Source organism: Mesitornis unicolor, unplaced genomic scaffold (assembly GCF_000695765.1).
Source record: "Mesitornis unicolor isolate BGI_N332 unplaced genomic scaffold, ASM69576v1 scaffold25538, whole genome shotgun sequence".
In the NCBI taxonomy this organism is placed as follows: Eukaryota; Metazoa; Chordata; class Aves; order Mesitornithiformes; family Mesitornithidae; genus Mesitornis; species Mesitornis unicolor.
In genome coordinates, this window is record NW_010201579.1 from 24005 (window position 1) to 37344 (window position 13340).

At 42.7% G+C, this 13340-nt stretch overlaps 1 protein-coding gene across 2 annotated transcripts in view; it reads right to left on the reverse strand.

The window, feature by feature from the left end:
* The window catches only part of CEMIP (cell migration inducing protein, hyaluronan binding), a 50379-nt gene that overhangs the window by 19880 nt on the left and 17159 nt on the right, over nucleotides 1-13340 (reverse strand). For both annotated transcript variants that reach the window (XM_010190150.1, XM_010190149.1), the window contains exons 11-13: nucleotides 7401-7576; nucleotides 6633-6842; nucleotides 1758-1963 (exon numbers count right to left, since the gene is read on the reverse strand). In XM_010190150.1, the coding sequence (XP_010188452.1) occupies nucleotides 1758-1963; nucleotides 6633-6842; nucleotides 7401-7576 (592 nt within the window). The remainder of the gene's footprint in view (nucleotides 1-1757; nucleotides 1964-6632; nucleotides 6843-7400; nucleotides 7577-13340) is intronic.

Here is a 13340-nt window from a genome sequence, read left to right on the forward strand (position 1 = left end):
AAAATAAAAAGCTAAAAATATGTTTCTTTGGACAAAAACCCAGTTTGTTCTGAGGACAGAATGGGTGATACTGATACAGTCTCAGCAGATTAATAGTATTTCCAAATAAAAGAAATCCCCCAAAGGTTTTTAGCTGTTAGACAACAATCAGCTTCTAACTGTCTCATTTTCAGGATAGAACTCTGGCTCCAGAGACTTACTCATTGACATTTTGTGGGTTAGAAATGTAGATTATTTTTTTTTTAGTGTAGGTTTCTCCCCCCAAAACTACAGCAGAATAAAATCCTGGAGAAAAATCTGGACTACATCATATGTGTTCCTGTCTCCCAGCAGCTTCAATACAGCACCAATGCTTTGTGGTCTCAAGACAAATCTGCACCATGGAAGACCTCCCAATCTGTTGCACAAGGGTTTTGTCCTCAGGATGATCCACCATCAGTTATAAACTCTTAAAGGCAAGCTTGATGTCCAGCTTTTAATGGAAAACACTCTGAAAACAAAATGGTTCCACAGATCTCCAGACCACTTGCTATGCTCCCTGGACTACAGCTGGGGATCTGCTTGCCAAGCTGCTAAGCACACAGGTTTCTCTTTAAGAGTTTAATAGTCTCTCAAGAAGAGTTAAAGTTGTGGGGGAAAAAAAATGAAAGATAATTAGCTGCCTGATATGCATCAGAATTAGTAGGTTCCCCAAACAGCCAGTAATTAGCAATAAAATCATATTCCTAGGTTGTGCACCTTGATTTTTGGGCAGAACAACAGCTGGAAAGTCATGGAAAGGGCTACAATGGCCTTCAGGAGCTCAGTGAGTCCATACACGGTCAACTGCAAATACAGTATTTGTGACTTTCTCAAACCTGTGCTTAAAGATCACTGCTAATGAAGAATCCATGAATTCCTCTAAGAAAAAATGCTAATATTTAGCTGTGGAGTCAAGCTGGTTGTGTTTCTTCTGCACTTCACCTGAATTTATTTTTTCTACCAGGCAACAGAATGGTGAGAACTTTTTAAATTCCTTCTTATTGCAAATGCTTCCATAATCCTCATATAAACCTCCATTGGCAGATCTGCATGGACACTTAGATGAAAGGATTTTGCAAAAGTGGAGATGAAAGGCATTCGGCATTTTTCAAGTTTAATGCCATGTTTGTGGCAAATAGAAGTTTTGAGTTCTTAGGAAAACATTTTCATGAGCTCATATATAGGCAGACTATTAGAGGTCCAATGGGCATATACAGTCTTTGATCTTTTATTGCCAAGTTCCAATTCTGTGTTAAACTGCATTTATTATATTATTTTGTTTTCACTCCATAGTCTGGGTAGACTGTGCCAAATGAATGCATAATGCCAATACTGTGTCATTAAACTGCATCAGTTCTTAGCAAATAATGACTTAATGGGACTATTTTCAATATCAGCTAGCATTCAACATGAGCATGAATGCCAGAACCCAGCCCATTCTGAACTCAGCAACTTTTTTGCTGAGTCAGGACTCTGTAAGGCACAAGGCACCACTGTGTACTTTGAAAGAGAGATTTTCAATATCTGAGGAAGCAACTATCTCAGTTGACTTCGTGTTAAAAATGAAAATGATACCATAGGTGTGTAGGCATCTAAATAGCACAAGTGTGAAGGTCCCAAGGAGACTGCTCTCCCAACCTTTGGAGCATACAGCCCAAACCTCTACAGATGACTACATAATTGTCTTTATGGCTGAGTCCTGCAAATAAAAGAAGAAAAGGAAGGCTCCCTCTCACCTGCAGTCCTGCCTGGGTTTAGGGATGTACCCTGGGTAAGCGCCCTCTGTGATCAGCTTGCACATCCTGCTGTCTCGGTCGGAGGGGAGCAGAGTGCTGGGTTTAATAAGCAGTCCAAGGCAGTGGTCAAATGTATTGCGCTCTTCTGGTCCATCTTCCGTAAAGAAGCAATGGCCCAGTGCATCATAACCCACGACATCCTTCACCTGCATATAAAAAAAAAATGGTCTGTGTTCAGGTTTGATTCTTGAGCTACTGCATAATAAGAAGAAACTTTACAGTAATTGCATGAAGGAACTTCAGTCCCCTCTTGAACTCAGGGTGTATAAGCAAAAACAAAAGCAAGATCACTCTCTGCTCTTAAGAGCTTATAGCCTAAGCAATAACTCTCACACTTAAATTTAATTAGAATTTGTCATCACCTAGAAAATGTTCATTCCATTCTTTTGTCTGCCCATGAAATCAGAGAATGTTTTAGCAGGAGGCTGGAAAAAACACAGGGTTGGGGGTGAGTGGCGGATGTTAGATGTTCAAACCACATCTGGGCTCATTCATCTTCACGTGGAGTTACAAGACCAGCTACATAAAATGCAACTGAAAAATGCAGCTGAGCTGAAAAAATATTTTTTCAGGCTATCAGAGAGGCGGCAAGTTGTTTTCCAGACAGACAGGCTTGTTTTAGGTTTGACCTGATTCTTTTTTCCAAGTTGTTGACAGAAGCTTTACTTGACCCTGAGACAAATCAGCTGGTGTTAATCAGTGCTCTTCTGGTTTTGGTTTGAATGTTGTTAACATTGGGACACCTTTGTGTTGGACAGAACAATGAGAACAATGCCCATCACCTCACTGAAAGATCTGAGAAAACAATTTCAGGAGCAGATATGTGAATTTGAAGCCTAAGGCTAGGACTGTCCAACAAGTCAGTTGCTAGTGGATATATCTGGAATATGGAAAATTAATTTCAGGTCTCCATGGGCCAGGTGAAGTGCTGGCTCTCCTGGCTCTCTCCTTGCTCTTCCCATCAGCCATCACCCATGAAACACCCCAGACTTCAGAAACCTTCCTGAAAAAGCTCAGCCTGATACCAGTGTGTTCCTGCAAATGCTTCTGACAAAACAGCAGTTTCCAAGTGCCAAAAGACAATACTAAACTGGATAAAAGACCTATTCTTTATAGTGTCATTGAAAGAGCTGGGCACACAAGTGCCTGAATTACTTTTGTAAACAGGCCTGAGACTCCTCCGTCATCTACATGCCTCATTCTCAAGGCAAGGAGCATCAATTTCAAATCAAATCCCAGGACTGGGGTTGAAATTATTACAAATGAGAAAACACTGCTTGCCAAATCTATTACAAGCTTACATCTGAACACACATCTATTATGTATCATCCATGCTCCAGAGTAAATACTCAAATCTCTGAACACAAGGCATCACAGTAGATAAGATGTGGCTAAAATGACCTCCAAAATGATGCATTCCTTTAAGCTACCTCACTGAAATTTAACGTTAACTTCTCTGACCTAATTAGAAGATAGCTTTTGCAAGACTGAGGCTTCTTTATTTAGGTATAAAACACATGTACTAGACTGAATTGTCTCTCCTTGGAAGCATGAGCTGTCCCAGACTTGTAATTGTAAAGGTTTACAGGACAGGACAACATTTCAGGAGAGTGACCTATCTTCAAAAGTTTTCCAACATGTAGAGGAAGTCTTAATTACAGAGATGTCAGAATTGCACAGAAACCACCACAGAAATCTATTAGTTTTCTCTCACACATAGTAATATTGGAAAGACACATAAGTAATGGTGCTGTGACATTTAGATGATGGAGAAGGTTTCCTTAGAGAAATGTTAGCCACTTCGAAAGACCATTTATCTTTCCAGTCAGGACAGCACTGCACCAAGACTGGGACATGAAAACCTGTAGTGGCCAGACTTCAGCTGGGGCAAAGCCCACCTCTGTGCTTGGGGAGTAACACCACAGGGGAATGCAGGAATGGAGATAGATAGCACAGCCTCATTCCATGGAGCACAGCTCTTCCCTGGGCTCTGCCAGACTGTTTATTGACCTCCATTTAATTTCCCTCCCCAATGGCTATTTCTATTTTAGCTTGCAAACTGAGATCCAGTAGAAAGAGTGGGAATCAGAGCAAAGTTTCATCCCTGGGATTGCAGTGGCGTAACTAGGGGGTTTTATGGCCAATGTGCTAAAGAAAACATTGGGTAATTATTGCATTTTCAAACAGTAATTATGGTGAGAAAAGAATTTCTGAAGATTTGTTTCCAGAAGGACCCTCTGTGCCTTCCAGTGAATACAAACTTGTAGACAAGTGCAGCACAGCCCAATGGAGTGAGTTAATGTCGAGACAGTGACTTTCAGCACACTAAACAGACACAGAAAAACATTTCTGTCATCAGGAATAACTGGACACTCTTTTCTCCTGGTGTTTTCCAATTTGAGTATCTCTGAAGTGACATGAGAACAGTGACAGCAAAGCTAGCAGGGAAGTCTGTATTATCAGTCTGCTTTAATGACAGTTAAAAATAACCAATGCCTCTCTCCCATTTGTTAAAGCATTTGCACAGGTACCCAACTACAGTCAGGTAAGAAGCTCCCTTGAAATCAATGGCCTAATGTTAAGGACATCTTCAAGTGCTGTGCTGCGCTGAGGTTTAATAGCCCAGATAGATTTTTTTTGTATGGTTATTTCGAAAATGTGGTTCGTGTGCATCATCAAGGCAAATTTTCCCTCAACAAAGTATGCTTTGGATCTACCTGATCTCAGAGGGAATGAATGTTACCTGGGAGAAGGCAGAGCTCATCACTGTTAGCACAAATGGTGTTTGTGCACGTAGAAACAGGTAGTGTTGCCCATGTAAGAAGAGAATAGGCAACTAGGAAATGTATGGAATAACCACTGTATTCATCAGAGACTCATGTGGGTGTCTGTGAATACATCTGCGGCAGAAGGAAGAGGAAAGGAAAGAAAACAGAATCAGAAAGCAGATGAGGAGATTGTGGTGGGATCACCAGATGAATCAAGACATGGAGCTGCCTGACTACAGATGCCTATCAAAGCATTGAAACAACATTTAAGTGATGTAACCTGTGGAGCATGTCTTTTGTGATGCAACCGAACAAACTTGGTCAGACTGCTTTATTTCAATGGAGCTTTCTTTTCAGCTGACAGCAATAATTGTATGGTTAAAATAAAAAAATACATCAAGTATTACGACTAGAGTTTAGTATTCACCCATTTTGATAAACTATAATCAACAGAGACTAAATTATTGACTAACATTTCAGATTATATGTCTTAAATTCTAAGATTTCTCCTGGGTGCCTTATGACAGTGGCAATGCAGTCATCTGGAGAATTGTGGCTGTTGAACAGCAAGAGAATCAAGCTGCTTTCATCAGCTACGTCAGCCTATCTAAATTTCGTCGTGCCAACTTGGCTGGAAAAGCCTGAGCACATGGATCCCTATGCTATGGATCCCCCATGGCATAGTTGTCACTTGGAGAAAGTACAAGAGATGGAACTATTTCCAAATGCTCTACATGAACTCATGCGACTGACGGATAAGAAAAATGCCAGGCTGGGTATTTGGTTTGGCAAGTATTAATCAATAGGGAATGAAGATCTCACATTAGACCCAGATGCAAGATTTTAGCTGGTCTGCAGCTCATCAACAGCTGTGCAACTTCTGTGGAGCCAGAAAATGTGTTTATGGTGCCACTGGCAACAGTCCACAATGGTGCGACAAATGGATCCCGAAACACTGCCCTTCAACTGCACATTCATCGTATACTGAGCTCCTGTACTGGTGGCTTCGAATTGGGAAGATGCCATATGACCCTGAATGCCTTCTATCATTTACATAGTAGGATGCCTTTTTTCTTCAGAAGCTGTGTTCACTTGGTAGGTTTTTAGGATCATGTCATAAACTTAGAAGGATAGAGGTCAAAACCCAAAACCTCAGATTCATAAATAGCAGATAAAAGCCGCTCTGCTTCTGGAACTGCAATTTCAATGCCTTCTCTTCAACTTCTGTGCATTTTAATTACGCCTGTGTCTTCCCTTTCCAATGTTGCCGCTTTTAGAGGTTTTACCCTGCAGCCTTTGCCAAAAGGAAGGCTGTAAGATGAAGGTCTCCATGTACTGGAGTCAGTAAACGAGGAAGCATTCAGTAGCAAGCAAAGGGCAAAAATCATGTCTTGGCTAGGTATTGAAAGTAAATGCTATTCCACAAATAAGTTCAAGGAAAATTCTTACAGGCTCCTACTATGAGATGGTATGATAACTATAAAACAGTGGTATGGATCTGAACTCCCAGTGCACAGTGACCATCCAGGTTACAACTGCCAATGATGCATCTTCTCTTAAAACCCTGTTATATATGGTAGCAGAGCTTTTATAGATTTACTCTAAAAGTATTTCTTGTTTTGGAGAGCAGCTCTGCCAAATCAGAGCTCTGTGAGTGCTTGATGTTGTGAATGGCATCACAAACACAAACCTTTAATAGAGGAAAGATTAAACACACTTAAGCCTTCTGATTATCCTCTATACATAGCAAGCCGTTTGTCTATAGATAGATACAACTACTCATTAGAGAGGCTGGTCTGCAGGCATCACTGCACACAGACAAAAGCTCTACCCGCTCTGAGTCACACACAGCCAACAGTGCCACATTGGCCTCCTCCTTTTTAATGCAGGCTGAAATACGCTTGAAATACATATCTACGACAGGAAGAGTCAGACACTAGTTCTAATATCAAACACATCATCCTGCAATAATTATGCTGTATTCATGCTATAATGAAATATTTTGTCTGGTGCCTTGATCTCTAAGGTAGGAAATTCGGTTTCTTACCAGTAAACCATTGGATCCATGGACTGTGACACAGCGGGAGAAGGTATGGTGGATGGAGACATCCTTCACGTATGTCGGAGGGTTGTAGCCTCCTTTCTCATCCACATCTCCAGCCATATGGAAATGAATTGGGTAATGTCCCATTGTCTGCTGGCCCATGTATTTCAGTTCTAGACCTTCAATATGGGTAGCCTTAAAATCAAGACCAATCTGGAGAACAACAGAAAATCAGTCAAGGAACATAAAAGACTGTTGAGGGTCAGAAAGAGGGAGAATATAGGAATAGGAAGGGTTGCACTGTATCTGCTAGATTTGCAGTGTGGAAGGGAATGTATGGCTGCAGGGGGAGGGGAAGAGGGTTGTGGTGCCTAAGGGGACCATAGCTGCTCTTTGATCCCACCACTACTGCCATGGCTACATTTGACTTAACTTTAGAAGGAAAACAATTTGCATTTAATGTTTTCCATGAGTTTCAGCAGCTGGGCTCAAATTTAACTCTGGAGAACACTCAGGTCAGGATGTGGAGACTGTATCTCAGGTGGGTTGAGCACCAGTCTGGCTGGCTCAGCAATGTCTGCAGGGGCATGAGGTGTACTTCAAAGCACAAGGACAGGCAGAAGCAGCAGGGTGGATCTGCTGTACTGTGGGGAGAGGCTGTTTGCTCAGTGGCAGATATGAGCAATTTTTCCCTTCCTGCATCCTGGCTTCCTTGGTATGTGAAGGTGTGGCTGGGAGGAGGAAAGTGCAAGGAGAGGGCTCCAGCCCTACCTTGATGTGTCCCCCAAAGGTGTCGAAATCAAAGAAGGAGCATAACTTGCTGCTGTACTCATAGCACCGCTCCTCCATCTCGCCCATCACCATGACGTTGCGGCTCAGCAGCCCCACTTCTGCCCGCATGTCAACGCCATCAACAACTTCACCAATGTGGAGGTATGTTGCTTTCCCTAAAGGAACAAGACCAATTTCAGGGTTACCCTGCCAACACTGCTGGTTTCACCTTGTGCTTTCTATGGTGGGGTTGGCGTGATAATGACAGGAGTAATTGAGTCAGCAAAATCCGTTGGGCAGCTCCTCAAAGGAAGGTGCACAGGTGTCACCCAAGGCCTTGCTGAGATATTTGCAACAGAGGAAGTGGTATTTTCGGTCTTAAGTTGCTTCATTTAGCCAGGGAGTTAAACCAACAGTCTGTTAGACAAAACAGACTTCCTACCTTGAAAAGGGATCACTCAAGACCTTTTTACTTTGTATTACAATCAGCCATGTATGAATGTCCAATGCAAAGAAAATTGATGATGTAGCTACTGAAAAATCTAAATCCCCAAGGTTTGCTCAGCATGTCCTATAGCAAGGCACTGGGAGCAGCTCAGATCCCACAGCACCAGTCAGATCCTGCTAACACCATGGCTGTTAACTGAAGCAGGGAGAGGACTGGGCAGAAAGCATTGTGGAAATCGTGGCTTGGCACAATTGCAACTCCTCATCCAGCTTGTGGGCTGCAAAATCTCCTGCTGCCTGCCCTCCAAAACTTCTCAATTTTAGATCTACCCACATGTCTCCAACTTGCTCTCAACGCCTCCCTCTGCCCTGTGGCAGCTGGAGTCGATGGGATCTTCCACGTACCCTATGCCACACCCTTTGCCAAGCCAGGTTGCTCATAACCTCCTCCACACACACACCTGGCTCCATGGAGGGGTTAAAAGCCCTTCCCTGGCTGGACCAGAAAGGGGTGAAGTCCAGGCAGAGCGGATGTCTAGAAAGCAAAATAATCTCCTTGCTATAATTTCATTCAAACATATTCATACTCCCTCCTTCCTTCCGTGGCTTTTTGCGGAGAATGCAGTTGGGAAAAGGTTCATCTTACTGACTACATTCTGTATTATTCCAGTAAAAATAAGTAATAAACTCTTTAAGTAAACACTGAACTTTAAGGAATGCCACACTTCCATGTATTTAATTTCAATGGAATTGTTCAAACCAGTAATTAGAAACAAATGGCAAGCCTGAAACCTGGCTATTGCTGCAAAGCATTTTATGCTTAAGCAAGGGTGAGTCAAGGGGAGTATTTTGAACATTGAAACAGTCTTGTTTTTAACCAAAACATGATGCTTTGACTTTATAACAAGGATAAGCTAACACCATTTACTCCCTCTTTCTCCTGGAGCTGGGAGCAGTGTAGTTTTATAATAATATTGGGATCTGGGAAGGGTGAGTGCTCTGCCTTGCTCCGAGACTGCCGCTACATGTGCCTTCTGCCTTAGTACCCCCACCTTAAAAATAATGTGATCACAGGAAAAAATACTCTCTAACAAGAGTAGTGGGGATGGCAGGACAGGGGGACACTTTTACCCAGGGCTGCAGTGGGAAGATGAGGCTCCTCCAAGCTCTGTCCTCAGCCCCAGAAATGAGGGGCTGCAAGGGACTGCAGGTTTGCACCTTGCCCACGTTTGCAACTGCCTCCCAAGAAAGGCCCTGGGCTTCCCTGTGTTGTTGCCAGAAAGTCTCATCAGATGTGTGGCCAAATCCAGACCTAGCCCATCCAAAAAAGCAGCCTCACTTCCCTTATTTACATACATTAAAAAAAGCCCCTGCAGTGAGTGTCCTCTACACGAGGATGCTCTGGACTGGATCCTTGAGAGAGTCTGTTAAGGAGCACAGCCTCTCATTATGAAATTGTTTTTATGAAGTTATTTTTCAGTTTCCCCCAGAGCTGACCTTTCCTTGATTTACTGAAATGCAGGAAGAAGTTCAGATAATCATAAGAACATCCTATTTCAAGCCACATCTCCACGATTTGTGGCAGTGAAATTAGATAGGCAGTTTTGTTATTCATGTGCTGAGCTCTAGAATAATAAATATCATGCTCGCATGTATTTAATTTAATTTAACACCAGTCCAGACATGCAAAATAGCATAAGCACTGTCAGGAATGTTAAATACGAACTAACCAGTTTCTAAATATAACTTCTTGGGTGCATGTTTTTCACTTGGTGTTTTTGCTGACTTGACTTGTTTGAAGATAAAAGGAGAGATGGAAAGCAATTCCCTTCCAACGTAAAAGTGGATTTTGAATAATAGCTCTTTTAACAGAGTTTTGAAAAACAAACCTCTCCTCAAGGCAGAAATTCAAGCTGTACTCCTGAAACTACTCATGGGAGACAGACCCTGGCACAGGAGCCCTCAGGTGCTGTAAATACCTGCTGGAAATCAGCACTGGGCAATTCCCATGGAGCCCAGAGCACCACAATGTACGTTTATAGACGTGTGGTCCTTCCTGGGAGCCACTGGGGCATGTTTAATGATGGGCATGAAAAACAAAAAACAGCAGAAGAAGCTGCTCTGTGGTGAGTTCAGGGTGTTCACATGGGGATGGAAGCATCTCACTCTGTGGAGTTGCAAAGTTGAAGCTGGGCTGCTGCTCGCAGTCAGCACATGGAGCCTTCTCAGGGAACAACCATGATACCTGAGACCCTGGGCACTGACCACGGGCAAACCCAAGCCAGGGGTTTGCAAACTGGCACTGGAGTGGTTTGTTACAAGGAAAGGCAGCACTGCACTTTGAACGTGGGAGGAACGTGTCTGCTGCTTCAGCATCAAAGCCGATGTCAGTGATTGCCCAAGCGCTAACAAGCACCGGGGTCGCTGATTCACCATCTCCTCCTTTGAGCTCGGGCTTGCTGCATCCCTCACAGACAGATGCTGCTCTGCCAGCAAGCCAGGCTTGTGGCATGTTATAATCTAAACCAAACAAAGCCTTGCAGTGGCACAGATTATGTCTTCCCACAAGAGGCCTGTGTAATGGACTCGGGAAAACGCCCTGTGTTTGCTGCTCTATTTGTCATACTGGTGTCTCCAGTTACTCCAAAATGTAAATTCACAGGGAACAACTTCAATGTGTGGGCTTGCCTGGTAGAAGTCTTGATTCAGCAAAATATGAGCATATTTCTATGCTTATTACTCAGGACAGTGACTATTAAAGTCAATAGCTGTTGCTGAGGACAAGGTAATTATTAAAAGAAAGTATGTATTAAGATAAACATAGATGATCCACTAATCAAAGGCATGCTTATGTCAACATAGCGATTCAAAGCAGAGTCTCTCCAAACTGCACAAAGCTCCAGGAAAACCTGTCATACTTGAACCTTGCCATAAAACCTGGGTCTCAGGCCTTATCAAACCTAGGAAGGGTGGAATTTTAAAACTATTTCAACTGCTACAGATGTGAAAGAGTGCTCAGCTCTGGCAAGTTGCACAGATGTCTCTGAAAACCCTCCCAGGTACCCTCATGCATTCCTAAATATCTTGGCTCCAAATGACACAAGCTGCTAAATCTCCCTTTCAGAAGTGAAACAGGCAGTTGAAGGTCTGGGTTTGGTGAAGATAAAGTGGAGCTAAGATGCTCCTGGATTTTCCTTTTCTTTCTCTCTAAAGAGTCTTTCATTCTCCTTTGGGCTCTCTAAGCCTAAGACTTTCTCTCTCATGGTCTTACAATGTTTTCTAAACGAGTTTTTACAGGAAATGCTAAACACAAACTCATCTGTTCAACCCATGTAATTCAGTGACGGTGAATCCTTCAGGGCGTCTTTAAAATCAGTGCAACTCATAGTAGATGCCAGCCCAAACCTCTGTCAGATTTAGCATTTTTGCCAAACATTTGTCATCACTGGTGGTAATGCCCCTATTGCTTATATTTAATAACCAACAAATGTTCATGCAGGCATCCTGTCAAATCCTCATTACTCTAAATTATCTTGATGGGGTTTGCTATTGCATCCCTAAGCCGCAAGCCTGTACTCCAACGCAGCATGGTTTGAGAGAGCTGACCAGCTTCTTAAGTCACACAGTACAACCGGATGTCTTAACGAACAAATATTCCTCAAATTCAGAACCTTGACATGGATAAATAAGTTTCCAGTAAAAAGATATATATCAGAAAGGATGAAACTTTATAAGGAGGTCAGGGCTAACTAAGCCTTCTTGGGTCAGTTTCCTGCTGGGTAACTCATCCTATTATAAACTTTCATCCGCTTTCTCCTTCAAGATCCTGCACGGTGTCCTGCAAAGGTTGGAAATACACCCTCTGTTGCAGGAGTGTGAAGAGCCTTGACTCCACGTGAATATTATTAATGTATGCTTAAATATCAAGCTGGATCAAAGCCTCTGTAGCTGTTTGGTTTCAGGCCTGAAATGAGTGGATGTCACTGCTGCAGATAGGTGTGACAGGAGGATTGATGTGGACAAGGGCAGTGCATCTGCTCATGCTGGCTTTGACTGAGCACCGAGAGGTCTCGGCAAGGTCTGATAGTTTTATACCAATGGCAGTGTCACACATTTTCCTAAGCCCACTCCTGTCCCTTTTCATGTCCTCTTTTTTGCAGCAGCTGCTCAGGAATCTACTGACAAACTTCTGTAAATGTTGGGTTTTCCCTCTCTGACTTTCCAGTTTTTCCTCCCCTTATCCTGACATACAAATTCTTGCAGCTGGATTGGGAAGATTAGGCAGGTCTGGAGAAAAATGGATCAAATCCTTATTTAAATCAGACCCAAACTCAACCTTTCTGAGCTGCTATGTAAACTTGAGTACATTTCTTTCAACTCTGCTTCTAGGTAATGCCCAAAGGTAGAAGAGTGAGCTCTGGAAGACTGTTAGAAAGGGCCATTTCATGACATTTCCTGTCCAGCCCTCAAGTACCAGGGCTGCCTTCAAAAAAGGTTCTGGCAGGTTCCAGCCAAAATGTTGCCAACTTCTAAACAGAGTGCTTAAATCTCAAAAAAAAAATCTGAATTTTGATAGTGGAGTAACTTCTCCCATCCTTATAGCACAAGATGAATGCTGTCACAGGCTGTGGAGTTGTTAAACAACTATGTATTTACATTTTTAATTCAAAGTTCTCCACATGAACAAGATCACAGTAAATTCCATATCTCAATAGTATCTGCAATCCAATAAGCAGAATTTAAGATATACGTGCTTGTAATCACAAATTCACCAGTATGTGGGATAATTGGAGTAATTATGCCAGGCACAAATAGTTTTTTTCATGCTTTATCAAGAGCATATAGGAGCACAAAAGAGCATTTCATCATTTTCGTTTCATGGTGAAACTTATCAGCATTGGTAGTAACTTCATACAGAGCAAGCAAGATGCAGATAAGACTTGTTTCCCAGGGAAACTAGACAAAATACTTGATCCTTCCTACTATCCCATTCTATCATAACAACACAACCCTTCCTTCCTTCCTTCCTCCTCCCTCCCTCTGCCCTGTGCTGTCGTCCCTCCCTAAACCTTGTGAAGTTGGGAGATCAAAGAGTTTTAATCTGTTCCCACAGAGAAAATAATCTGGGCACAAAAATGACAAGTGAAAAAAAAACGTTAAACAAAGGAGGCAAGTGGAGAAAAAAGATCCATTTCAGTGAGCAACCATTTGACTGGGAGCAGGGCCTGCAGTGCGAGCCAAGGCCGCATGCAAACCACACCTACTCGTGGGAGCTGCAGTTTTGAAATTAGTGCAATTACTCCAAAAAGGAGTGCACAGGATCAGTACCTGGGTGCCCTCCTGTGCTTTCTACACTGAGAGTTGCAGAAGTCCACACTCTCACATCTAAATCCTGCCAGAACCTGATGGGAATCGAGTATTAATGCTCTTAAGCTGTTTTGAGAAGACCAGCCTCTAACCAATTCATTTCTAGCAAGTATGAGTTTTCAGCAG